The sequence below is a fragment of the Crocodylus siamensis genome, chromosome 2 (genome assembly GCF_052110815.1).
Source record: "Crocodylus siamensis isolate JL-2025a chromosome 2, ASM5211081v1, whole genome shotgun sequence".
NCBI lineage: Eukaryota > Metazoa > Chordata > Crocodylia > Crocodylidae > Crocodylus > Crocodylus siamensis.
In genome coordinates, this window is record NC_143396.1 from 47,732,039 (window position 1) to 47,756,475 (window position 24,437).

Here is a 24,437-nt window from a genome sequence, read left to right on the forward strand (position 1 = left end):
GGGCACTGAGTTTCAGAGCTGTTCTGCTTTTAAGGGGATGGAAGTGGCACTTGGGGAGGATGTGGAGCTAATTTCATAGATTTCATAGACATTAGGGCTAGAAGGGACCTCAGAAGATCATTGAGTCCAGCCCCCTGCCCAAAGGGCAAGAAGTCAGTTGGGGTCATAGGATCCCAGCAAGAGAAGCATCCAATTTGCTCTTGAAGGTGTTCAATGTAGGTGCTTGAACCACCTCTGATGGCAGGCTGTTCCAGACCTTGGGGGCTCAGACAGTAAAGAAATTCTTCCTTATGTCCAGCCTGAAATGGTCTTCCAGTAGTTTATAACCATTCAACCTCATCATCCCTAGGGGCACTCTGGTGAACAAATGTTCCCCCAGGTACCGCTGGTAACCCCTGATAAACTTACAGGTGGCCATCAGATCACCCCTGAGCCTGTGCTTTTCCAGGCTAAAGAGCCCTGTGGCTCTCAGCCTGTCATTGTAAAGTCTGTTTTCCTGACCTCTGATCATGCACGTGGCTCTTCTCTGGACTCTCTCAAGCCTTTCCACATTCTTTTTGAATTCTGGAGCCCAAAACTGGATGCAGTACTCCAGCTGCGGCCTCACCAAGGCCAAGTACAAGGGCAAAATGACATCCCAGGATTTGCCTGAGAAGCACCTATGGATGCAAGCCAGCGTTTTGGTTGCTTTACTAGCCGCAGCATCGCACTGCAGGTGCTTGTTCATCTTGTGGTCAATGATAACCCCCAAGTCTCTTTCTTCCTTAGTGCTAGCCAGAGGAGCAAAGCCAAGCCTATAAGGATGTTGCAGGTTTTTCTTCCCAAAGCAGAGAACCTTGCATTTTTCAGTCTTCAACACCATCAGGTTCTCATCCGCCCGTTTGCTGAGCCTGTCCAGGTCAGCCTGGATCACCTGCCTGTCTTCTGGTGTGGATGCTTTGCCCCAAAGTTTGGTGTCATCGACAAACTTGGCCAGTCTGCTTCTGACTCCAATGTCCACATCATTAATGAAGATGTTGAACAATATGGGTCCAACGACAGAGCCTTGGGAGACCCCACTGGTCACAGGACACCATGATGATTGACTTCCATCAATTACTACCCTCTGGGTCCAACCATGGAGCCCATTTCCCAGCCAACAGCTCGTGGTGGACACAAGACCACAATTGGCCAGTTTCACCAAGAGGTGATCATGGGATATGATTGAAGGCTTTTTTGAAGTCAAGATATATGACATCAATCTCTTCTCCTTTGTCCAGGTGATAGCTCACCTGGTTGTAGAAGGAAATGAAATTGGTCAAGCAAGACCTACCTGCAACAAACCCATGCTGGCTATCCCAGTCCATTAAGGATGGCCTCTTTTTAATAAACTTTTCTAAGATCTTCCCCAGGATAGAAGTCAGGCCGATGGGCCTACAGTTAGCCGGATCCACTTTCCTCCCCTTCTTGAAGACAGGCACCACATTGGCCTTCTTCCAGTCTTCGGGCACTTCAGCAGAGCACCAGGAGTTTTCAAAGATCCCTGCCAGAGGCTGGAATATGACGCTTGCCAGCTCCTGGAGTACCCTGGGGTGTAGAGTGTCAGGGCCAGCTGACTTGAAGGTATCCAGCTGATCAAGGTGTTCCTTTACGAGGTCAGCATTAATGCAGGGCAGGAGATCTCCCTCACCTGGACCTCCCTGTCCCGTAGCGGGCATGGGTGTCCCATGGGACTGATGAAAGACCAACGCAAAGTACCCATTTAATAGGTTGGCTTTTTCCTGGGCATCAGTTGTCAGTTGCCCCATCTGGTTCAGCAGGGGTCCAGTGTTGCCCTTGCTTTTCCTCTGGCTCCCCACATATCTGAAAAGGGACCTTTTATTGTCCTTGATGCTCGAGGCTAGCTGGAGTTCAGTTGCAGTTTGCTCCCTGCAGGACCAGACCAGTGCAGAATAATCCTCCTTGGAGGTGAATCCCATCCTCCATGCTTTGTAGGCCTTTCTTTTTCACCTCAGGAGGTCTGCTAGGTTCCTGGAGAGCCAAGGGGGCTGCTGTGCCCTCTTGCTGCCTTTCCTTTGAGATGGAATAGACTTTGCTTGTGCATCGAGGATCGCTCCCTTGAGAAGCAACCACTCTTCTTGAACTCCCCTCTCCCTGGGGTCGTGGTCCCTGAGGGCCTCACTGCCAAGCCACCTGAGCTTGTCAAAGTCGGCTTTCCTGAAGTCAAGGACTTCCGTGTTGCTGACTTACTTGCCAGCTTTATGGCGGATGGTGAAGGTGATCAGCTCGTGGTCACTGTCACCCAGCTTCCCAACGATCACTAGGTCACCAATTAGGCACTCCTGCCAAAAAAGATTGGCCCCACTTGTATGAACCATGTGCATGCCACAGCAACCTCAAGGAATCCTTTAAAACTAATCAACTGTGCGGCACCTTTTAGAACAGCTTTTATTTTTGCATGGGAAAAATCCTACATGCATGGCCAGAAACAGCAATTATGAACATAAGGGGTAGAATTTCACCACTTGATTCCTACAGCAAGCCCAAAGGTCTGTGCTTGAAAACAGTATTAGGAGTATGATTTAACATATGCTTTAATTCTTTACACACAGCATGCTGCAGATTGAAAGCATCTGTCCAATGTGCTCAGAAAAAGTTAATATTGTTTATCTTAAGAAAATAAATGACTGTACACAATACCTCAAGCTGGAAGAAATGGAGTAATTAATTCATTCAAAGTAAGGTAATGTTACAGCCTTTGTTTTGTTTCCAAAATAAATTCCTTGAAGATATTCAAGTAGGATGGATGCAGACAAAAAAAACCCCAAAAAACAAACCAGTGCTTTACTTTAAACTCAACACATTCCTGCGCTAAGCCCCACACATGCCTAGAACAGGCAAGTGCCTTAATTGGACCCAGCTCACCTGACATCTGTATAGATCAGGTGCTTTAGTGAAGCTTTTTGAAGCTTTTATCCAGTAGCTGATTGAATCCGCTTTAGCTAATAGTGCCAGAAACCCCCACTAACCCCACTAAAGCACCCGGTCTCGATAGACTACTACTTCTGGTCAAGCTGGGGGGGTGGGGGGTGTTGTTTAATGTCTGTAAGCAGCCAAAATTAGCCAGTATGTACAGCTGCCTACAGTTTTAGGTGCCCTGCTTCCCAGTACAACCTGCAGGGAAAAGTTAAGTTTATAAGACTGGAAGAGACCAAAGACACCAGCTGAACAAAAAGCCACTTAAGCTAGTACATAGGAAATATGAGATGACAGCGACCAAGCACCATCCCTCTCAAGGTAAGACATTACTCAGGGCTTGAGGGGAGGAACTTATAGCTGCCAGGTTAGCAGTTTTCAAAAAAACAGTGGGTTCTTGTCCATTAGGAAGAGCAATGAGCTGGGAGGGAGGAGATGCAGCTTTAAATCTTTCCTCAACCTGGAGTTTAAACCAGGGTTCCATCTCCTGGAGGTAGTCTAAACAGCAAGCTATGATAGCATTCTCCTGCTGAAGTACTTGCACCAGGCATAAAATAGTCACTGGGTCACTCCGATACTATGTAGGGTGGTGGATAAAGCATGCAGGGGAAGCAGGAGCCCTGGCTTCACATCCCTGCTTCAACTTGGAGGAGTGCTATGAACCTGGGTCTGTTGCCATTTTAGAGGATGGCAGTTAAAAAAGAAAGTGCTCACCCTTTCTTCTGCACAAGGATCCATGCAGCGGACACAGCTTCCTCCTAATGCTAAGCTACGAACAGAAATTTGAGCAGGGATTTTTGAGGCCCTAAAGCTGCTGAGCAGTCAGAATGTCTACCTTTCTTTATGTTAGAAGACTCAAAAGTAAGAGTGACCTATTGTATCAAATCTGTAGGCTAATCTTAGCTGGGAATCTACAGAGCGCTATTCAGCCTTAAGAGTACTACCATGGGCCCATAAAAGAAAGAATTAGAAACAAAAACTTACAATACCTCTTCATACTCCTGGTTCAGGCTTTCATCTATAGTGACAGGTGCTGGTCTCAAATGTTCAGCTTTACGGAACTAGGGCCACCACCACCTCTTCTTTCAATGCACTCTCTAAAGTGTCACAGTGAACTGCATACAATAATGCGTAACTTTAGTTGCAGTAGAGCTGTTCTAGATTAACAGTTTTCTAGCAGCATCAAGTATACTTACAAGGTACTGAATAAGACTGTCTGCCCAACAGTGCTGTGGTTTTGTTTTTTAAGCATCAATCCTTACTGTGTCAACATGCTGTTTACCTTGAAAAAATTTGGTTTGAGTATCCAAAAAGCAACCAGTCACATTATATTGATGCTACTGCTGATTTGTTAAAAAATTAAGTAGAAGACCAGTTCATTAGAGGACTAAATAACTGTTTCTGTTCATTTTCAGAATAATTTGGTCTGTGAAGAAGTGCTCTGGCATAAAGGAAGCCTCATTACTGGAACTTCAGTTAACATAGATGTGTAACTATTAATGGATTTTTTCCCCAACATGATCTAATACCACTTATCTGTTCCATAGTTTGTGATACATTTGTAAATACGTAGCTTTTGATAATTTTTGTACTTTGATTTACCCTGCTTTCAATAAAACTACCTGACTGCTAGATTTAACACTGTTCTATAAAGTGAGATCTACATTCAGCTTCAGCATCACAAATAGGAATAACTATATACTCATTGCTGCATCTACAGACATCTCTTTTCATGGGAAAAGGTGAGACCTATAGACTAAATGTACAGCTCCTATGTATCTTTGAGCAAGATAACTGCTTATTTCTGCAGAGATTAACATGAGGACAGTTTGAACTGTCTGTGCAAAATTGGCTAAAACATGGATAAACATATAGGTAGTCAAGAGGCAAGCACAAAAGAAGGTAAAACTAAGCTGGTTTCCTATACTACTACTTGTGCAGTTATTTAAGTTGTTCTAGTTAAGACCCATTTCCACAGTGTCTTAATGAGCCTATATTATTTTGGCTCATTAGGCCAAAATAACAGACCATTTAGAAATACAGAGCCATTTAAGAACCCCAATGTTCTGCTCCTCAAAGTACTTCAGCTTTCAAGTCACATTTGAACAAAAAATCATAGCACACTCAAGAATCTTAAACAGTGCGCAAAGGTATTAGTCTACAACTTTACCTGTATTTATTCAGTCCAAGTCAAAAGGGACACTAATTCCTAGCATACAGCATCCAGAAACGCCAAAGATGAATGAATGAATAATCCTCACTGCTGTCCTCACAACAGCAATCCCTCACTCTTCCGTACGTCTTTATTTGAATTAAGTGAGGCAGAAGGAAGGTTGCTGAGAAAGTGTCAACATACCATAGAAAACAGGCACATATACTAGAAAACCAGAAGCTGAGGTAGGTAGACATGACCTGCTGCTAGTTGCCAATTATACATCTTCAAAGGGAGGTAGTGGGGGGAAGAGAAGGGGAATCGATTACTATTAATAAGCTGAACAAGTTTTAAAATGTTGTGAAACTAGTTTTACTGCAATTTTACACATTGTTCATTTTTCATAACATACAAAAACAAATATGCAAATGTCATTTTTGCATTATGTACTATGTACAAGCTTTCACCACATAATAGCAGGGAGTCAGTAAAAAAGGTTAGAACTCCAACTTAGTACAAATGCCAAGCAGTTTATAAAGTCTCTTTCAAAATGCCATTAACCTAGATGCTTATTTAGATTGTTTTCCAGCAGCAGACATGGCCTGCCTCCTGCCCACTCTATTTCTTGCAACTTCATAGCACGTTAACAAGAATTATATTACCACTGCATGGTAGGAGAGCAAAAGCAGCTACATCACCTCTATAAGAGGAGCATTTCCAACTCACTGGTTCCACCCTTACATTGAACCACATCATTGCCAGAGGGACATCCACCAGGTATGCAAAGCTGTGTCCAGAGCAAGAGCAGTTGGCCAGTGTACTTCGCCAGTACTGAACAATCCAGTTCATCGCCTCATTTTTGCTTTTCTTTTCCCTTCCATTTTTGGTTCTTCACTTTTTTCTGCTTTTGACACCTTGGAAGATTTTGCCTTTTTTTGCTAAAATAAAAAAAGGTTTGGATGTTAACAAAACCACAAAAATAAAACCAACACACAGATTGGAGCTGCCACACTAACCCGGCAGGAAAGAACAAGCTTTAGCCTGGGTCCTGTTCTCATAGCGCTGTCGCCAAAATAAAACCTTTGTCCTAGATCACAAGAAAAGAGTTCCAGGGGCACGTCCCTCAGGCCAGGGACTGCAGTCACCACGTATCCCAGGGTCCCCATTCTCCCTCACTATGCCAATGGTTTAGTGCAAAGATAATCTCTAACACCATTCTTCTCTGAAAGACAATGTACTAGTTTAACTTCTGTTGTCAGGAAAGCTCAGCTGCTATACCAAAAGGCCCTCCCATGAAGTGTACACTGAACAGTACTCCAGCTAAGACTTTAAATTTTTTTTTCGGAAAGTGCCTTGAATCAAGGTTTTGAACACCCCTAGTATTAACTTCTATTCGACCATAGAACAGGTCAAACAACCCAAGAAACTGGTGTACTAGTTTTATAAAATTCAGCCCCTGTTACTGAGCCGAAAAAGATGGCTTACTAGGAATATCCATGGCTTTATGATACCTAAAACTAAAAGCATTACCTTGATCATTGCATCATTTTCAATAGAATCTTGCTCTTCCTCAGACTGGAGTTCATCAGCATTCAATTCTTCGTTCAGTTCTGAAGTCAGTTTGGATCCTGCTCGCCGTTTAGATGTCTTCACTACATGTAGTGCATATGGAGTCAGATGGGCCTCTTTGTTATAGGTGCGTGTAAAAGCTGCTTTAACCTGTTCAGATAAGAAACAGCAGGAGTATCAGATTAAAATTCCACCTCTGATGACTAACCAAGGTAGCCTGGGTCCAGGGGTTTCACTCCTTCCCCCAACCAAGGAAAAGTATGTGCAAAGCCTACAGAAAAGAGGACAGCTATATGGGGAAACAGAGAAGCACCATGGAACACTTAAGCTGCCTGGGGGTTTAATTTATTTGAATACCATCTTTGAAACCCATATCTCAATGCTCAAAATTACCTGGAACCTAGAGAGAAAGTCATCAACATCAAGTTCATAGTTTAGGTACCACCTACATTCTTAAAACCACTGCTCCAATGCCACTGAATAATGGCAGCTCAGTCTCCTACAGCCAAGTCACCTGAACACCATGACTACAACCAGCATGCTATTCAGCCTTACCAGCCTGAAAGATTTTGAGACTAGGTGCCCTCCCCCTCATTACTTGGACCTAATCTTGTATGTGTGCTCACAGTATTAGTAAAGAGCTGGATGCACTACCTCCTCAGCTCCGAGCCTCTGTTGTGTGCCCTATGCTAGAGGTGGAGGTAGTGGAATGCCTATCATGCACTGTACCAGCTTTAGTGATTTCTTAGTTTCCCCCAAACCATCTCAAAACAGTATAAAGCCAAGCATTTTTATATTATAAAGCAATAGGATATAAAATAGTTAATTTTACCTTGGGATCCAGTTTAGAGAAGGGACTAGGTTTGCCTCCCCAGCTACTTATTTCCATGATATTTTCAACATCATCTTTCATCAAGCAGTAGGAGTCCATAAACGTTACAGCATTTGGCACACCTTCTACTCCTAAACTTGTCAAGGGTCTGACAATTGCGTCCCGTAAATGTGACAAATACTCCATGTTCACTGTCCTCTTGCATGTGTTGGTTCTTTGCCAAATGAAAAAGAGAAACCATGTTACTGAGCATTTCCAGATGTGTCAGCTACTCAGGGCCCAGCTGTGCACAGCACACACAATGAAACAGTCAGTAGAGTGGGAAGCCACCAGTACCAAATCACCACAAATGCCTATTGCAGGATTGTAGTCACAGCTGACTGGCAAGGGAGGGCACTGCCACAGCCCACTGCAGTTAGAAAACAGGTCACGTGCATTATTCTTCCAGAGTATAATGGCTAAATGAGCTACAATCATTTCCTAAAGCTAAAAGACAGCAGAGGTAATAGCCATACCAGTGTGACTTGGAAAGTACAAAAGGATGTCAGCATTACCTGAGACTCATATGCATTGCCAGTTCTTGAATGATACGCTCATGTTTGCCTGTAGATGAAAGTTTCCCCAGCCAGCTTGGGAAGTTAGGAAACTGGGACATGTAACCTCTCATCAGCTCTCCCGGAAGAACACTGGCATAAATAGCCTAGAAAGGTGAAACCTATTAGAAACTCTTCCAGAATAGAAACCTTAACGCTGATACCACAACACAGTGAACATATAAATAGGGCTAAAAAATAGTGCTAACTGCCTAAGCTTAGGTTTGCAGGAAAAATGCATGTCCATGGGTATAGTTAAAATTATGCAAGCAATAGAAACAAATGAAAGGTGGATAAGCTTGGGGCAGGGGCAGCAGCTGGATGGATTTCTATGTAGACATACTACTGAAAAGACAAAATACACCATATATCTATCAAAAGAAAAATGTAGTTCTTTTATTCTACAGATTATTTTATGGTCCATGTCCTGAGAAGATTAATTCTGAATTACTAGTTTAACCCCCGTCTCTGTCTCAAAAAAAAAAAGGAAGGATCACCTTAAAAGATACAATCACCTCAAGTACCCCAGAACATGGGCTGCAGATTTCCAGGGAGTTTTCAGTCCAAGGAATAAGAATGGATCGTAGCTGGAATATAGTGTCCAAGAACAGGACAAATGAAAAACCTTATTCTTTCTAGCAGGACTGTTGGGGATTTTTGGTTTTTTTTCAATATTGCAGGACCTGGCTCTCTTCTTAGGATCCTCTGAACACATTTTACTTAACATTCTGGACTGTGGGCACTCATGTCTTTCTGGCTCTATTCCTACATCACACACTGTAGGTGTTTTAATGGGTACTTTGGAACTGTGGTGTTCAAGGAACAAGAGTGGGGGAGGTCAAAACAGATGTTTCCATGGGCATTTTAGGATAATGTACGTGATGACAAATGCACAGGATTGCACCACATGGTCAAAGAAGCCCTTCCAGTCCTGCATTCCTAAGTCTCTTGCCAAAGTCTAACCAAGAGGGCAAGACCAGACCAACATTTTTAGCTTTCACTGTATAATAAATTTCTAGTTACTATGATTGCAAAGAAGAAAAACTTCAAATCCAAGGCAAGTGCAACCAGTGCAGATTTTAAAGCATCAACATTGTTACATTTCATTGCTTAGCAAAAAACAGTGAAAGAAGACAAGTACAATTATGAAGAGCTCTCTCAAGGGATCTCCCAGAATATGTAGGGGGAATGAACAGTAAGCCCAGAAAAGAGAAGTGGAGACATGCAGATAACATAAATTAAGATGGATAGGTTCTTAAAAGTATGAGAGTTGAAGGAAACATAGGTTACATTTCAATTTCCTGAAAACAGGTTTGGGCTTTTGAAAGTTTAGAACATATTGCATTATTACATGAACATACAGTTTCACCAAGATTCACACAGGTTACTGCTCCAGTCAATGTGGCTGAATCTCCCAGGCTTCCTGAACAGAAGAACACGAGTTCCACAATCTAATTTCTTCAATAAACCAGGACAGTGGGTTTCAAACTGTGTTTCAGAGAACCCTGGGCTTCCACAACAGGTCATCATAGGTAATAGGAGAGTGAACTGAGAGGTAGCAAGACACCACTGCTGAGCTGGGTCGCCTGCTCTGCGTCAGCTCACAGGATAGGGGTAGGAGTTCCATGGCAAAAGAAGTGATATGAAAGGGTTCCATGAGCTTAGGAAGTTTGAAAACTACAAAACCAGGACAGTAATTTCAAGGAGGTGAGCTGGTGCTTAAAAATCTGAACTTGTGTGTTGAAAATGAATGGCAAGTGTTTACCTGCGTAGGAAGAAGGCTCCAGTTCTGCTTCCTGCGAATCTGAGTGTCAACGAGATCACCATCACAGATGCTATCTGCTGCTCTGCTCAGGAGCATCAAGTGCTTTTTCAAGTTATTTCTGGGAAAAAAAGCAGTTATTCAGTATTACTACTCCAGGAACACCCAAAGAGTTTTTGTTTTCTAACATGACAGACACCAAACGCTCTACTATTTGGGAAAAGGAGTAACTCACCCAGCAGCGACAGGCTTCACATGTACATAATTTTCCTGAACAAAAAGAGGTGCTAGAGAGTAGTCATGGAAGAAAAGGTCCGATTTGTCTATAAGAGACATATGAGCAGTCTCCTCACCAGTCGCAAACACCTTCCGGACAACATCAAAGGGCCCCTAAACAACATGCAACAACATGAGCTGTAACTTATGGTGTCTGTGGATGAGGATGGGAAATACTATGGTGATGTCTCACAGCAATATCCATGCTTCTTAAACTTTGCATTTCTATAAGTCTTTCTAGTTATGGATATGAAAGTGCTTCACAGATTTTGTCTCAGCAACCCTGTGAGGGAGATGGAGATAAGGGATTCTGTCTGTGAGAACAAGTAACTATTAAATTGACCATGCTAAAGACTTAATCACTAAGACCTAGCTCTTTAAAATATGTTAGATATAGATCTAATAAATTAGATCTATAGCTGTCTTCTAGGAACACTGTGTCCTCTAGACACTCTTGGTGGTTCTAGGTACAGGCTCAAAACACCTCTGAGCAGCAAGTACCCCACCACATTTTGACAACTAATGTTTTTTCTACTGCTCAACTCAGTAGGTTTTTCTAAGAATCTTCTCTTAGCAAAAACAAAGCAATAGGAGCTATGCCCACAACTGCATTCCTCTTACCACTTTGATGTCCTTTTTGGCTTTGCTGGAATCAGCTTTGGCCTTATCATATGTCAATGATTTATCTTTTGCACACCACATACTAAGATTGTGCAACACCTAAGAAGAAGCAAGATAGACAAGTTACAGGTAGCTAAGAGCACTCCCAGGAAGAAAAGCATCAATGGAAAAAAAAATCTGATCTCTACAGAGTTCAGTGCAGTCCTCAGTGTTTCTGTGCTGCACTGAAAGCAAGGCCTTATGCACTACAGACTGCCCAGAATACCACAGGTGCATAACTGACCTGCCTGATGTCTTGATTTGCTGCCATGATTATCTCATTCATCGCAGGTGGTGGGATCTTTAAACCTTCTTTATATGCAACAGACATCATGGCACCCTGGAATAAGCAAAATACTTTAGAAAGAAAGTGCAGCTATAAAGTAATCTGCAAACATTTTTGAAAAAAAAATACAACAACAAAGTTAAAATCTACACAGGCAGTATCCACACTAGAAACTATCAAAATTATTTTGATTTCAGTTTTCAGGCTAAGTGTGATCATTTAACCAGCCCTCATGGATTCATAGGTATAAGTGACTGTAATCTTTTGTAACTGTTATATGTATTACTACAGTTATTAAATGGGTCTAAATTATTTGGGCCCCAAAACTGATTGTAAAACATGTGCTAACCCAAGATCAGGTGCTCTTGGTTGCTTAGTTCTTTTGAAAAAAAAAAAAAATCCCACAAAACCCATCAAGGCTTTTTTCTTCAATGCCCCACTTCTCACACAGTTTGAAAATCCAAGCTGTGAACATACAACAGGTATCAAACTCATCTGGCCATGTGTGCCATGTGAGGTGTATGGAGCCAGCCTGTGGGCTGCATCAGGCCCACAGACTAGCCCACATATTGGACTTAGTGCACAGCACAGGTGCCCATCAGTGTACATCCCAGAACAGCCCTGTGCACTGTTTGCATTGGCTTCAGTACCATGTGCCTGCACCCAGCACATGCCAGACCAGTTCCACATGCTGCATGTGGAGCCTGAGGCAAGGACTGAAACATGCTGCATGAAGCACACAAGGCCATTCCACAACTCTAGATCGTAGGGCTCTATGAGCCATACCCCTGCCATCCAAGATATTTTAAAGTATTGTCAAGATGATCCAGTTTTTAACCTTCCAGTATATTAATGATGATACCCGCTGCTATAAGAGTTCCATCAGTTAAAAGAAAATTCCCCAGAGAGCTGTCTGCATTCCATGAAACCCAACACAGCAATCCACCTGCCCCCTACCTTAATCTGTTCTACCCGAGGTCTCTGAAAACGAAGATCAAAACAATAATGGACCAGAGAACGAATTTTGGGATGGTTCCGATCATTACACATGCAGATGATAGGAATCTTTGTAAGCTTGATCAATCCAATTAACTCCTGCAATTTAAACAAACACACAGCAAAACTGTTAATATCTCACAGCATAGACAGCAAAAATTATCAGAATGCGTTATATTAAATGGCACATAGTCAAATGGCACAGGACAAATCCTAAACCTGTTATAAATCAGCATAACCTTATTGTAATCACTGTATTTTATAATTATGTAATCATAGAAAATTTGGGTTGGAAGGAACCTCAGAAGGTCATCTAGCCCAATCCCAAACAATGGAGCTATGTTAATTTTTCATATGAGCTGGTTCTTTATTTCTTATTTGTTTGGTTTGTCACTCACTCTATTATCGTGTTAAATAATTCCTACTGCCTTACAACCCAGTCAGTCCAAGCAGCTGTTTCTGGCTGTAAAAAATTCACTTTTACAAAGAGCTTTTAATCATCAATATAACAAAATCTACATGCACAAAATAGTTATACCAATTAGGCAAAAGTATCCACTCTTGCCACTGTCAGAGACACGTTACTGGGCTAGACAGATCATTGGGCTAACCCCACATGGCATTTCTTATACTCTTCAAAGCAGCTTCACCTGTATTCCTCCTCGGTCTTCATTGCCTGCCATTCCATCCACCTCATCCATGATCAATACATGCTTTGTGCTAACTGAAGGGGAAGTTCCTAAGGAATGAATTAAGACAAGTGAAAATGCAAAGGAAATACATTGACTCACCAGGTTATATATTCAGAGTGCTCTACAGTTCAGGCTACAAACATGTTCATTTCTACCAGTAGAAAATTCTCAAAAATTTCCACCAGTACAAATCTTTTGAAGAGTGGAAGCCAAGAGAGGGTTCAGCTTGCAGTGCCTTCTCTCCTGAGACCAAGGAAAACAGTACTTGTGTTCCACTACCCAGCAGAGCAGTAGGAAGACTCCGTATGCCTTCCCCAGACTCAGGTGTTGGAGAATGGGAGGGGACCAGCCTTCCAACCTCCAGAAGCAGAGTGGAGGGAGCACTGGAGCAGAGCCAAAGTCTTGCTGGGCAAGCACTGAGGCAAGCATCTGCCACTGCTCCCTGCCTCTTCCCCAAACTAGGCACTGCCCAGCTTGGGGAAGAGAATGGGGGTTTTGCCTTGCTGCTTCTTTGTCTTCCCAGACTAGTGTGGAAAGGGAGGGGAGAAATGAGCCCCAAGCCCTTCCCCCAGTCTACAGAGCAAGCAGGAAGCAGCTGCTGCTCCATTCTGTTCCTAGTCTCAGGGAGTGGAGCCAATCTTCCCGCTAGGAGCAAAGCTGGAGGTTCCAGGCTAGAGAGTCTTGTCCCTCCACTCAGAGTCAGACCAATCACCACATCTGGAGTCAGGAAGAAATGTTACCCCACAGTCAGATTGATTTGGACAGTGGGGGTATTTGCCTTCCTCTGAAAGGGGGACGTGACCCTCTACTCAGGATCTTTTGAGCATGTATTGACAACATTTTATAGAAGCAGGCCATTGGCTGCCATCGTTCCCCTGCTTTACTTATGGCAGGTTATGGTGTTAGGTTGTTGTTGCGTCATGGTTGATGGTAGTCTTATGTAGAGTTTAGATTATAGTTGTATGGGATGCTTGGACAGGGATGACCCTGCCTCAGACTACATGAGTGTTTTTCAACCTGTGGTTCACAGACCTCTGGGGGTCGAGAGACCATGTCTATGGGGCCCATGAAAAATTACTACAATCAATCAAAAGTATGAGAGTACCCACACTTACAAATCAAAGGGGTCCACACCTTCACTCAAATTTTTTTAGGGGTCCACAAATGACAAAGGTTTAAAACCACTGGACTAGATGACATCTGGATGTCCCTTCCAGCCCTACTTCTGTATGCAATCTATGACTACATATCTCCTTAACAGTTTATATGATTTCTGTAGCTTAAGAATTTGTTCCCAAAATAGGGCACTGCTCTGATTTACTTAATTGTGATACGTGATGCCTTCTTCTAAATACCACTGCTTGAGCCCAGTCCTGCCAGCCACGAAGTACACTCAATACTTCATAAAACTGGGTCCTAACTAAACAAAAATACTTGAAGTAATCCATACCGGAACAGAAGTCTTTGATGCTGGTGTTGTTTAGAGATTCAGCCACCACTTCTTTCAAACTGTTCTTGCTACGAGTGTCACTGGCATTCAGCTCCACATAGCTGTAGCCCAATTCCTAATCCCAATCAGAACAATAATAAAATAATCAGAAATTCTAAGTTGCGAACAAAGAGAAGATCATCACAAGTATCAACTAAAATCATGAGCAGAGTTTCCACACAACTCTCGTTTTCAGTTCTCACTTGTAGTGCGATTCCCTTTTTAGTCCCTCTGTTCACTTGCATCCTAAAAATGTGTTAATCACTAAATACAGAGAGTTGCTACAAAGCCCCAAAAGAAGAAAAAAATCAACTGCTGATTCAGTGAATTGCTTCTACAGTTCCACAAATCTGGGGCTGCGTCTGCCTTCTTTCAGTTTTTATGAAGTTGGGGGCCTGGACTAAACCATAGAGGCTACTGAAGCTGCACGGGAAGAATACTGCATCAGTTAACGTAACATGGGTAAATCTACCTGGAGCAATGCAGTGCCACATGAAAATACCAGTCAGTTCCAAACAAATTAACCAGGGCCCAGAAGCAGAACAGCAGCAATAGTGCACAAATCCAGAGGCTGGTGCTATGCAGGGCTAATTAGCCCATAGATATTAGTGCTAGAATCTCAGTACCCAGACTTGCTCAGAGCTGACTCAGGTATGTCTACAGAGCATTGCACAGTGCTGTGCAGGTACATGGCATGCATCTCAAACAGCAGCTACAGCAAAAGTTTTAGGTCAGGTTTTCCAAAGAGCCATAAGGGAGCTCTGTGCTGAATTCCTTGGGACACTAAACTTCCTTAGGCCTGTCTGAAAAGCCACACACTTGACTCACAAATATTTCTGAACTACTGCACTAAGAACTGTGAAATTTTCTCCCACCACAAAATTGGATCAGATCGGTGTCTCCTGCAACCTTTTCAAGTTAGTGATCCCATATTCAAAATTCTAAATATTCTTGCTTTTCCCACCAATTTTACCCTTTGACTCCATAAATACACTGTAATAAATTAGGCTATGTTTCAATAAATATTTTTACAGTTTTTCTTTTTCTTTACTTGACAACTGTACTACCATTCTCCAACCCCTGCAACTCCCAATTGCCTTCAGCGGCCCATGGGGATCAATCACGGTGAGGAACACTTTGGTCCATGAGTTGTTCCACAATAATGTTCAGGACTCTGCAAATACTGCAAACACACACCTGACAGCTTCTTCAGTCCCTAACCATTCACCTAGAAGCGTACAAATGAGGAAGTGAAAAGATATAGAAAGAACAGGAAAAATATGTGTATCACTGATTCCTATGTTTCAGTATGCAATGATAGCTTAAACTCTGCTTCTACTGAGTCAATGTAAAATTTCTCTAGGCTTCAACAGAAGTAGAATAAAGCCAGTCCCAAGAGTTTTAGAAAAATCAAATGCTCAGTGAATGTGCTTTCCTGTCAGCAAGTAGAAAGGCAAACAGATACACATCCTTCTGTGCTTATACCACACCCCTGCAATTATCCAAACATGCATCATCATCTATACTAGTTCTGAACTGAACTCCCTGTACACCCAAGCAGAGGCCCAAAAATGATCCGCCTACAAATATCCAATTCTACGATCAAAACAAATACTTGACACTTGTATCTTTCCCCAAGAACAACTGTGAATAAGGACTCACCTCACAAACTAAAACAGCTGTAGTAGTTTTGCCAACACCTGGTGGACCCGAGAGCAATGCTGCCTTAAAATTAGTACCATCATCTCTGCCTCCAAATTTACTGGGTTTTGCTTTAAAAGAGAGAGAGAAAGACAGAGATTGCACCTTTTACAAGGATATATGCATGACAGAAATGGCTACATACTTTAATAAGTATTTATTAAAGTCTACTCATGACTGGACCTTAGGTATAGATGGCTATTCCCTGTACAGGAGGGATCGAATAGATAAAAGGGGCAGGGCTGTAGCTCTCTATGTCAATGAAAGCTATGAGTCCCTGCAAGCTGATATTGGCAATGAGGCTGGATGACTGGAGACCCTCTGGGTTAAAATCCATGGGGAACACGGCACAGGGGACACAACGGTGGGAGTCTACTACAGACCGCCCACCCAAAGTCCTGAGTTTGACCAGGAGTTCTCCCGGGAACTGGCTGAGCCCGCATGCTCCAGGACCATGGTTGTCATGGGTGACTTCAATTACCCAGACATCTCGTGGGAGGATCACTCAGCAAAATGCAAGAGGTCACAAAATTTCCTCCAGCGCGTGGATGACCTCTACCTGACTGAAGAAGTCTATGGGCCAACAAGAGGCAAAGTGCTACTCAACCTGGTACTGGCTACTGGGGACAACCTAATCAGCGACCTAGTGATTGACAGGAAGCTGGGTGACAGTGACCACGAGCTGATCACCTTCACCATCCGCCATAAAGGTAGAAAGTCAGTTAGCAACACAGAAGTCTTTAACTTCAGGAAAGCTGACTTTGACAAGCTCAGGAGGCTTGTCAGTCAGGCCCTAAGGGACCATGACCCCAGGGAGAGGGGAGCTCAAGAAGAGTGGTTGCTCCTCAAGGGAGCGATCCTCAATGCACAAGCTAAGTCTATTCCATCTCGAAGGAAAGGCAGCAAGAGGGCACAGCAGCCCCCCTGGCTTTCCAGGGACCTAGCAGACCTCCCGAGGTGAAAAAGAAAGGCCTACAAAGCATGGAGGATGGGATTCACCTCCAAGGAGGATTATTCTGCACTGGTCTGGTCCTGCAGGGAGCAAGCCAGGAAAGCCAAGACTGCAACTGAACTCCAGCTAGCTTCAAGCATCAAGGACAACAAAAAGCCCTTTTTCAGATATGTGGGGAGCCAGAGAAAAAGCAAGGGCAACGCTGGACCCCTGCTGAACCAGATGGGTCAACTGACAACTGACGCCCAGGAAAAAGCCAATCTATTAAATGGGTACTTTGCGTTGGTCTTTCATCAGTCCCATGGGACACTCATGCCCACTACGGGACAGGGAGGTCCAGGTGAGGGAGATCTCCTGCCCTCCATTAATGCTGACCTTGTGAAGGAACACCTTGATCAGCTGGATACCTTCAAGTCAGCTGGCCCTGACACTCTACACCCCAGGGTACTCAAGGAGCTGGCGAGCATCATAGCCCAGCCTCTGGCACGGATCTTTGAAAACTCCTGGTGCTCTGGTGTAGTGCCCGAAGACTGGAAGAAGGCCTATGTGGTGCCTATCTTCAAGAAGGGGAGGAAAGCAGATCCGGCTAACTGTAGGTCCATCGGCCTGACTTCTATCCTGGGGAAGATCTTAGAAAAGTTTATTAAAAAGAGGCTATCCTTAATGGACTGGCCGAGGCCAACATCCTAAAGGATAGCCAGCACAGGTTTGTTGTGGGTGGGTCTTGCTTGACCCATCTCATTTCCTTCTACAACCAGGTGAGCTATCACCTGGACAAGGGAAAAAAGATTGATGTCATTATATCTTGACTTCAAAAAAGCCTTCAATCTGGTATCCCATGATCACCTCTTGGCAAAACTAGGCAGCTGTGGCCTTGGGTCCACCATGATCTGCTGGCTGGGAAATGGGCTCTGTGGTCAGACCCAGAGGGTAGTAATTGATGGAAGTCAATCATCATGGTGTCCTGTGACCAGTGGAGTCCCCCAAGGCTCCGTCCTTGGACCCATATTGTTCAACATCTTCATTAATGATGTGGACATTGGAGTCAGAAGCAGACTGAGTTCAAGTTCACCAATGACACCAAACTTTGGGGCAAAGCATCCACGCCAGAAGACAGGTGGGTGATCCAAGCTGACCTGGACAGGCTCAGCAAATGGGCGGACAAGAACCTGATGGTGTTTAACACTGAAAAATGCAAGGTTCTCCACCTTGGGAAAAAAAACCTGCAGCATCCGTATAGGCTCAGCAGTGCCATGCTGGCTAGCACTAAAGAAGAAAGAGACTTGGGGGTCATCATTGACCACAAGATGAACATGAGCCTGCAATGTGATGCTGTGGCTAGTAAAGCAACTAAAACACTGGCTTGCATCCATAGATGCTTCTCAAGCAAATTCCAGGATGTCCTTCTCCCCTTGTACTCAGCCTTGATGAGGCCACAGCTGGAGTACTGCGTCCAGTTTTGGGCTCCACAATTCAAAAAGGATGTGGAAAAGTTTGAGAGAGTCCACAGAAGAGCCACGCGCATAATCAGAGGTCAGGAAAACAGACCTTACAACAGCAGGCTGAGAGCCATGGGGCTCTTTAGCCTGGAAAAGCGCAGGCTCAGGGGTGAGCTGATGTCCACCTATAAGTTTATCAGGGGAGACCACCAGGATCTGGGAGAATGTTTGTTCACCAGAGCACCCCAAGTGATGACGAGGTCAAATGGTCATAAACTACAAGATCGTTACAGGCTGGACATAAGGAAGAATTTCTTTACTGTCTGAGCCCCCAAGGTCTGGAACAGCCTGCCATCGGAGGTGGTTCAAGCACCTACATTGAAAACCTTGAAGAGCAAATTAGATGCTTAACTTGCTGCAATCCCAGCATGACCCCAGCTGACTTCCTGCCCTTTGGGCGGAGGGCTGGACTTGATGATGTTCTGAGGTCCCTTCCAGCCCTGATGTCCATGAAATCTATGAAATAATATACTTTGCAAATGCAAAGCCTTAACCTATTATAAGGGTGTAAACAGACACTCGTTGTCCTAGGTTATAACTTGAATCAAAACACAAGCAGCACATCCATTTACACACAGCCCTGCCAAGCTGCATTGCTGCCCCTCTGCCAATAAGTGCCCAGCCAGAGCAGACAGCCTGACAGACTTGTCCTTGGAGCCACTCATAATTAACCTGAATGCCCCATAATTATTCAAGAGTAAGCAGCTAGGATCCCAGGACAAGTCCTTCTTCCAGAACAAAAATACTACCATCTTTGATCATTAGCATAGCTGCTGCACTAAACTGTTTTAACAAAATGTAATTAGTATTGAAGACCCGTATCATAAAAAATAACTCGTAAGAAATATATATGCAGTGATAAAAAAAAAAAAAAAAGAGTGAAGCAACCATCACGTTTCAGTATCAATAGGATAGCCTGGATCTTTAAAAAATAAAAGGAGATAGAGAAACTAAGGCTGACCCCTGCACATTCCCCTTATAGCAGCTTCATAGCCAGTGCAGACCTCCAGTACTCAGAGCATAACTGGCCATCAGGGAATGCTGCAAAGACCATCTTCTCCTCCTTGCTGATGAACAGACAGCTTCTGGGAAGGACAGGTCCCAATGGCAGGACACTCTAGGCATTGTATATGGGGGCCAATTGATTTTATTATATATTGTTTGTAGCCCAGCTATTATGGTTGGTCTTGGGGATAACCGATGTTTTATTCTACCTGAGAAAAAGACTGCCCTGGGTACCCAGAGCACTAGGTAGGCCCTCTTATGGTTTGTAAAAATCTAAGTAACTCAAGTTGAGAGTGTAAACAAGACTGTAAACCTTGTGAACAGAAAAATTAGTTTATAATTGCACAAAGGTGCAACATCTGCTGAAAACCTATCTTCCATTCCCAGACTTAAGCCTCCTTTCAGAGCTGTTTGCGCCGGGTAAAAGTGTCTCAGCTAGCTGTGTACAAAGTTGAGCTATGCAAGTGCCAGACATCTACAGAAAGAAACCCGCCAACAGACAGAGGTGCTAAATGCATAGTCACCATGTTTGTCCTCAGACGTATTCTTGTGCCAGTTCCGGAGCCATCGTAACAGTTTGTTAGCACAGCTTTGCTCTCCTTGCTGTCCGATTATTGTTTTAATTGACGTGGGCTTATATTTATCCACCCACAGCAAGCCCTCTGTTCCACCTGTGCTTATCTCAGAAATAGAAGTCTCCTCAGCCTTTGCAGCATGTTTTCTCTCTGCTGCTTGCTGCGTAAAGTCCAGAACTTTCCGCACTTCAGGAGTTTCTTTCTTGAATGCTTTGAGATTTCCCCCCTTTCCAGGCGTTGATTTTTTTTTTTTAGAATCTGTTTCTTTCTTAGTTGAGCTGTTTTTTCTCTTGGCAGCACCAGCTTTCTGTGGGGTCCTCTCCCCTTGTGACTTTGCTTTGTTTACCTTAGGAAAAAAAGATAGGAGAGAAAGTAGAAAAAGAGAATAAAACCACATTGGAATACAGCTGCAGCCCTTTTCTACATGTAGCCAGACAACCTAAGGAAGTCCCACAGCCTGTGACTAAGAACTGGTAAGAAAAAAGAAAGTCATTTTCATAGAAATTTTCCATTTTGGAACCTTACAAATAATCCATTAATCAGAAGCCTCAATTTGGAAATAAACTGCAGCACCTCACGGTCTTGAAGCCTGCCCATGAAGCTCAGACTTTGGAGGAAGTAGATACAAAAGGCTTCTGAACACTAATGCACTATGGCCTCCCCCTCTTGCAAAGCCATCAGAAAACATCATGAGAGCTCCCTGCAACAATGTATGACTGGAGATGTAATTTTAAATTTGAGGAATACAGGTGATGGAGGAGAGCAGAAACCTGATCATACCAAAGCTGAAGTAACTAAAAGAAAATCTTAACACAATAAACACCTTGTATTTTCAAGTCTCAAGTTTAAAAAAAAAACGTCAGACAGATGGAACTTGAGTTGGAACAAAACACGCTGAAGCCAGCACTCAGGAGCTATCAAACAACTGGCACACAGCTAACAGTAGAAGCTGACAGTCCTTTAAGAAATTAAGTCCTTTTTAATACAAACCTCTGCTTCAGCTGCTAATTCGTATTTGGACTTTTTGCCAGGCATAGTTTGAATCAGATCAAATAGGCCATCTTCATCAATAATCTTTGTCCCTAAAGCGGATGCCTAAACCAGAAAAAAGATCTGTTTCATTACACCATACAACTCACATAATCAAGAGTTAGCCATTATTACATAAAATTAAGAAACACAAGCAATAGTTAAATGCAGTATGAATGTATACACATTACAGGGATTTTTTTTTTAATAATTTTAAAAACAAATGAACACTAACTAGCCTTATGTTTATCAACATAAACAGGGATAATCAGGGCCACAAATGGCTGTTCCTAGGCATGAGAAATATAGTAAGCAGTAACCTCAAGATAAACATTGTAATACTTCAGCAAAACTTTTAAATGATATTCTAATCAGTCAGTCACTTTTTAAAATGGTACCATTTGAAAAGGTACCAGAAATATACAAGAAATTAATTATTCACTTATTTAGTACTGTTGAAAAAATTTTAAGGCTTTAAAATTCTCATTTCCAAATGGCACTGAGACTTCATAGGATCTTCACAAAGTGCTGGTTAACATGTACCTTTCAGGAGAGCTATAAGCATTCAGATTCACCTTTTTTCTCATCAAACATTAAATCACCAGTGTTTCTGAGGTGTAAAAAGGCATGCATAACAATTCATTCCTTCAGTTAAATACTTTTATAATGGATAATATCAACATCATTTTTGGCATTAATGTTGACACTAGGCTTCCTTACATAAAAACACCATTAGGACTTTGTTTGCCTGGCTCACACCTAGAACAGATAGCTTCACATCTAATGTCCTTGTGCCTATGCACAGTGCAACTAAACCCACAGTACTGTCAAACTCAAAAACTACACATAGACATGGAAGTAGTTAATGTTGCCTGTTTTGACTAGAATGTACTCTCTAAAACTGGGAGTACAAAGAACGTTTAACATAAAACTACGTTTTTTTCCTACAAAAATTACTTAATACAGTGAAACCTGATGTGACGAAATCACTTGAGACGGGAAAAGTTTTCCAATTTTCTATCTTAAAGAGATCACTTCCCCCTCTGTTCCCAGTTCACTGTCTGCTCTGTATTCTCTGCTCTCTGATTTTCTCTCTCAGCATCTTCTCACCCCAGCCTCTCCGCTCCCTGTTCACAGCATGCATGTATGTGCGCACACATCCACAACACAGGCAATTCTTTTCCATGATATATAGAGTGATTCTCCAAATGGGCCCCAAATTTTGTTTCCATGCAATTTCCACCTTAAGAAGATTAAGAGTTCATACATTACATTTCTACTGGGAGAATCCCAGGTCTCCCAGCAGAAAGCCTAAGTATACGAGGCTCCGAGCTGTGCAAGAAGAAGCATGCAAACAGGTGTGCTCTGGGGCGCAGGCAGGCTAGGGGGAAACGTGCCCCTGGAGGAAGGGGGACTGCCTATCAGGGGATCCCTGAAGAATCCAGTGGCAGTGCTATCCCTGTAGGAGAGGAGCCCAGGGGGAGGGACAACCAATGGGCTATTCCAAGGAAGCCTGGAACAACCTGATTGGCTGCCACAGTTAACGTGGGAAATTTAAACCCATGGCTGTTAAAAGTCACGACAAGCCCCAGTCTGCTGCAGTTGGGACCGGGACCAGAAGCAGGTGCAAATGTGCTCCTGACACACTCACCTGAGACCAGCACTGGTGGTGGCAGTGACAGTAGCTGAAACGTAAGGCGGGCACAGCTGCAGCAGATCCGGAGGGAAAGCCCTTGGATCCCATTTAGCAAAGGCAGCAGGAAGCCATGCTCCCAAGCTGCACACAAACAGGCACACTCTGTAAGGGCGCACCGGTGTTTGCGCCAGTGTTCGTGCAAGGCAGGCAAGCAGGAGTAGCCAGGTCAGAGGCTTCAGCAGGGGAGAGAGGAGAACTCGTAACTCTACGGACATAGTAAGAATACGGCGTGATGCTGCTAGGGACCATGCCCTGGTGGCGTCACCTACCCAGGGCTCCTCTGAGGCCTCCATCCAGACAGGGCCCGGGGGGGGGGGGGGGGGGGGGGCGGCACACCCTGCCCCCGTCTGTGGGGGCAGTCTGGCAGGGACCCTGCAGCTGGGGGCAGGAGAGGGGAGTGGGAGTCCCCTCACCTGTCCCTCTTGTGTCCACCTTGGAGCAGGTGAGGGAGCTCCAAGCTGAGGTCAGCAGGCTGAGGGGGATCAGGGCTGCTGAGGACAAAATTGACAGGTACTTTCGTTCTCTGCAGATTCAGGGACCTAGTGGAGAAGCCTCCCGGGAGACACCCGCTGCAGTGGTATGGGAGACAGTCACCTCCAGAGCCAGGGCTACTTGTGCTACCCCAGTGTCAGCTCCCCAGGTACAGCCGGGGAACAGGTACGAGGCCCTGGCAGCCATGGAGGAGGAGCCGATGCCACTCAATGCAAGGCACAGACTGAGTGATGCTGGAACACCAAGAGGAAGAGATGCCGGGTCCTTGTCATTGGCAGCTCCATCCTGAATGGAGAGGCCCATCTGTCGCCCTGACCCCATTGCATGTGAGGTTTGCTGCCTGCCAGGAGTTTGGACAGGCAGGATGGGCTTCATCTCTCCCCAAAAGGTAAGTTTGTAATTTTCTTCCAGGCTGGCTGATCTCATACAGTGAGCTTTAAACTAGGTTTGCCAAGTGACGGGCATACAGATGAACATGAGGACACTTCACCATCAAGCCAGGTGACGTGCACAGGTAGTACCCAGGTAAGTGACAGGGGCCAGGGCAGGCTTAGGAACAAGGGGGCGGTACATGCACCTACAGGAGGCCTCAAATGCCTCTACACAAATGCTCGAAGCATGGGGAAAAAGAGGGAGGAACTCGCCCTCCTGCTAACTAGCAAAAACCCAGACCTAGTGGGGCTCACGGAGACCTGGTGGGATTCTACCCAAGACTGGGCAGTGGGCATTGAGGAATACAGGCACCACCATGCCTAAGGTCAGGGATGACCTAGTTAGGGAACTTTTGGAAGGCTGGATGTGTTTAAGCCAGCAGATCCAGATGCTCTTCACCCAAGGGTGCTGAGGGAATTGGCAGGGGTCATAGTGCGGCCCCTGGCACAGCTCTATAAGCATTCGTGGGGCTCTGGCCAGGTACCAGAGGATTGGAAAAGGGCCAATGTGGTCCCCATTTACAAGAAGAGGAAAAAGGAGAACCCTGGCAATTAGAGGCCAGTCAGTCTTACCTCAGTCCTTGGGAAGACCTTTGAGAAAATTATCAAGGAGCACATCTGCAAGGGCCTAGCAGGGGAGGTAACGTTCAGGGGCAGCCGACATGGGTTCATTGAGGGCAGATCCTACCTGACTAACCTGGTCTCCTTTTTGGCCAGGTCACCAAGTTCTTGGATGCGGGTGTTGAGGTGAATGTTGTCTACCTGGACTTCAAGAAGGCCTTTGACACTTTCTCA

At 44.2% G+C, this 24,437-nt stretch overlaps 2 protein-coding genes across 2 annotated transcripts in view; one reads left to right on the forward strand and one right to left on the reverse strand.

Moving 5' to 3' along the window:
* The window catches only part of WDR19 (WD repeat domain 19), a 97,338-nt gene extending 92,744 nt beyond the window's left edge, over nucleotides 1-4,594 (forward strand). The window contains exons 36-37 of the mRNA XM_090035768.1: nucleotides 2,592-2,722; nucleotides 4,371-4,594. Of these exons, the coding sequence (XP_089891894.1) occupies nucleotides 2,592-2,703 (112 nt within the window). The 3' untranslated portion in view covers nucleotides 2,704-2,722; nucleotides 4,371-4,594. The remainder of the gene's footprint in view (nucleotides 1-2,591; nucleotides 2,723-4,370) is intronic.
* A 134-nt stretch (nucleotides 4,595-4,728) lies between these two features.
* Nucleotides 4,729-24,437, reverse strand: part of RFC1 (replication factor C subunit 1) — a 75,556-nt gene continuing 55,847 nt past the window's right edge. The window contains exons 12-25 of the mRNA XM_090035769.1: nucleotides 20,985-21,089; nucleotides 19,944-20,340; nucleotides 15,925-16,034; nucleotides 14,224-14,338; nucleotides 12,732-12,820; nucleotides 12,043-12,180; nucleotides 11,044-11,139; nucleotides 10,761-10,859; nucleotides 10,099-10,253; nucleotides 9,867-9,984; nucleotides 8,063-8,208; nucleotides 7,509-7,722; nucleotides 6,638-6,826; nucleotides 4,729-6,045 (exon numbers count right to left, since the gene is read on the reverse strand). Coding sequence (XP_089891895.1) covers nucleotides 5,953-6,045; nucleotides 6,638-6,826; nucleotides 7,509-7,722; nucleotides 8,063-8,208; nucleotides 9,867-9,984; nucleotides 10,099-10,253; nucleotides 10,761-10,859; nucleotides 11,044-11,139; nucleotides 12,043-12,180; nucleotides 12,732-12,820; nucleotides 14,224-14,338; nucleotides 15,925-16,034; nucleotides 19,944-20,340; nucleotides 20,985-21,089 — 2,064 coding nt within the window. The 3' untranslated portion in view covers nucleotides 4,729-5,952. The remainder of the gene's footprint in view (nucleotides 6,046-6,637; nucleotides 6,827-7,508; nucleotides 7,723-8,062; nucleotides 8,209-9,866; nucleotides 9,985-10,098; nucleotides 10,254-10,760; nucleotides 10,860-11,043; nucleotides 11,140-12,042; nucleotides 12,181-12,731; nucleotides 12,821-14,223; nucleotides 14,339-15,924; nucleotides 16,035-19,943; nucleotides 20,341-20,984; nucleotides 21,090-24,437) is intronic.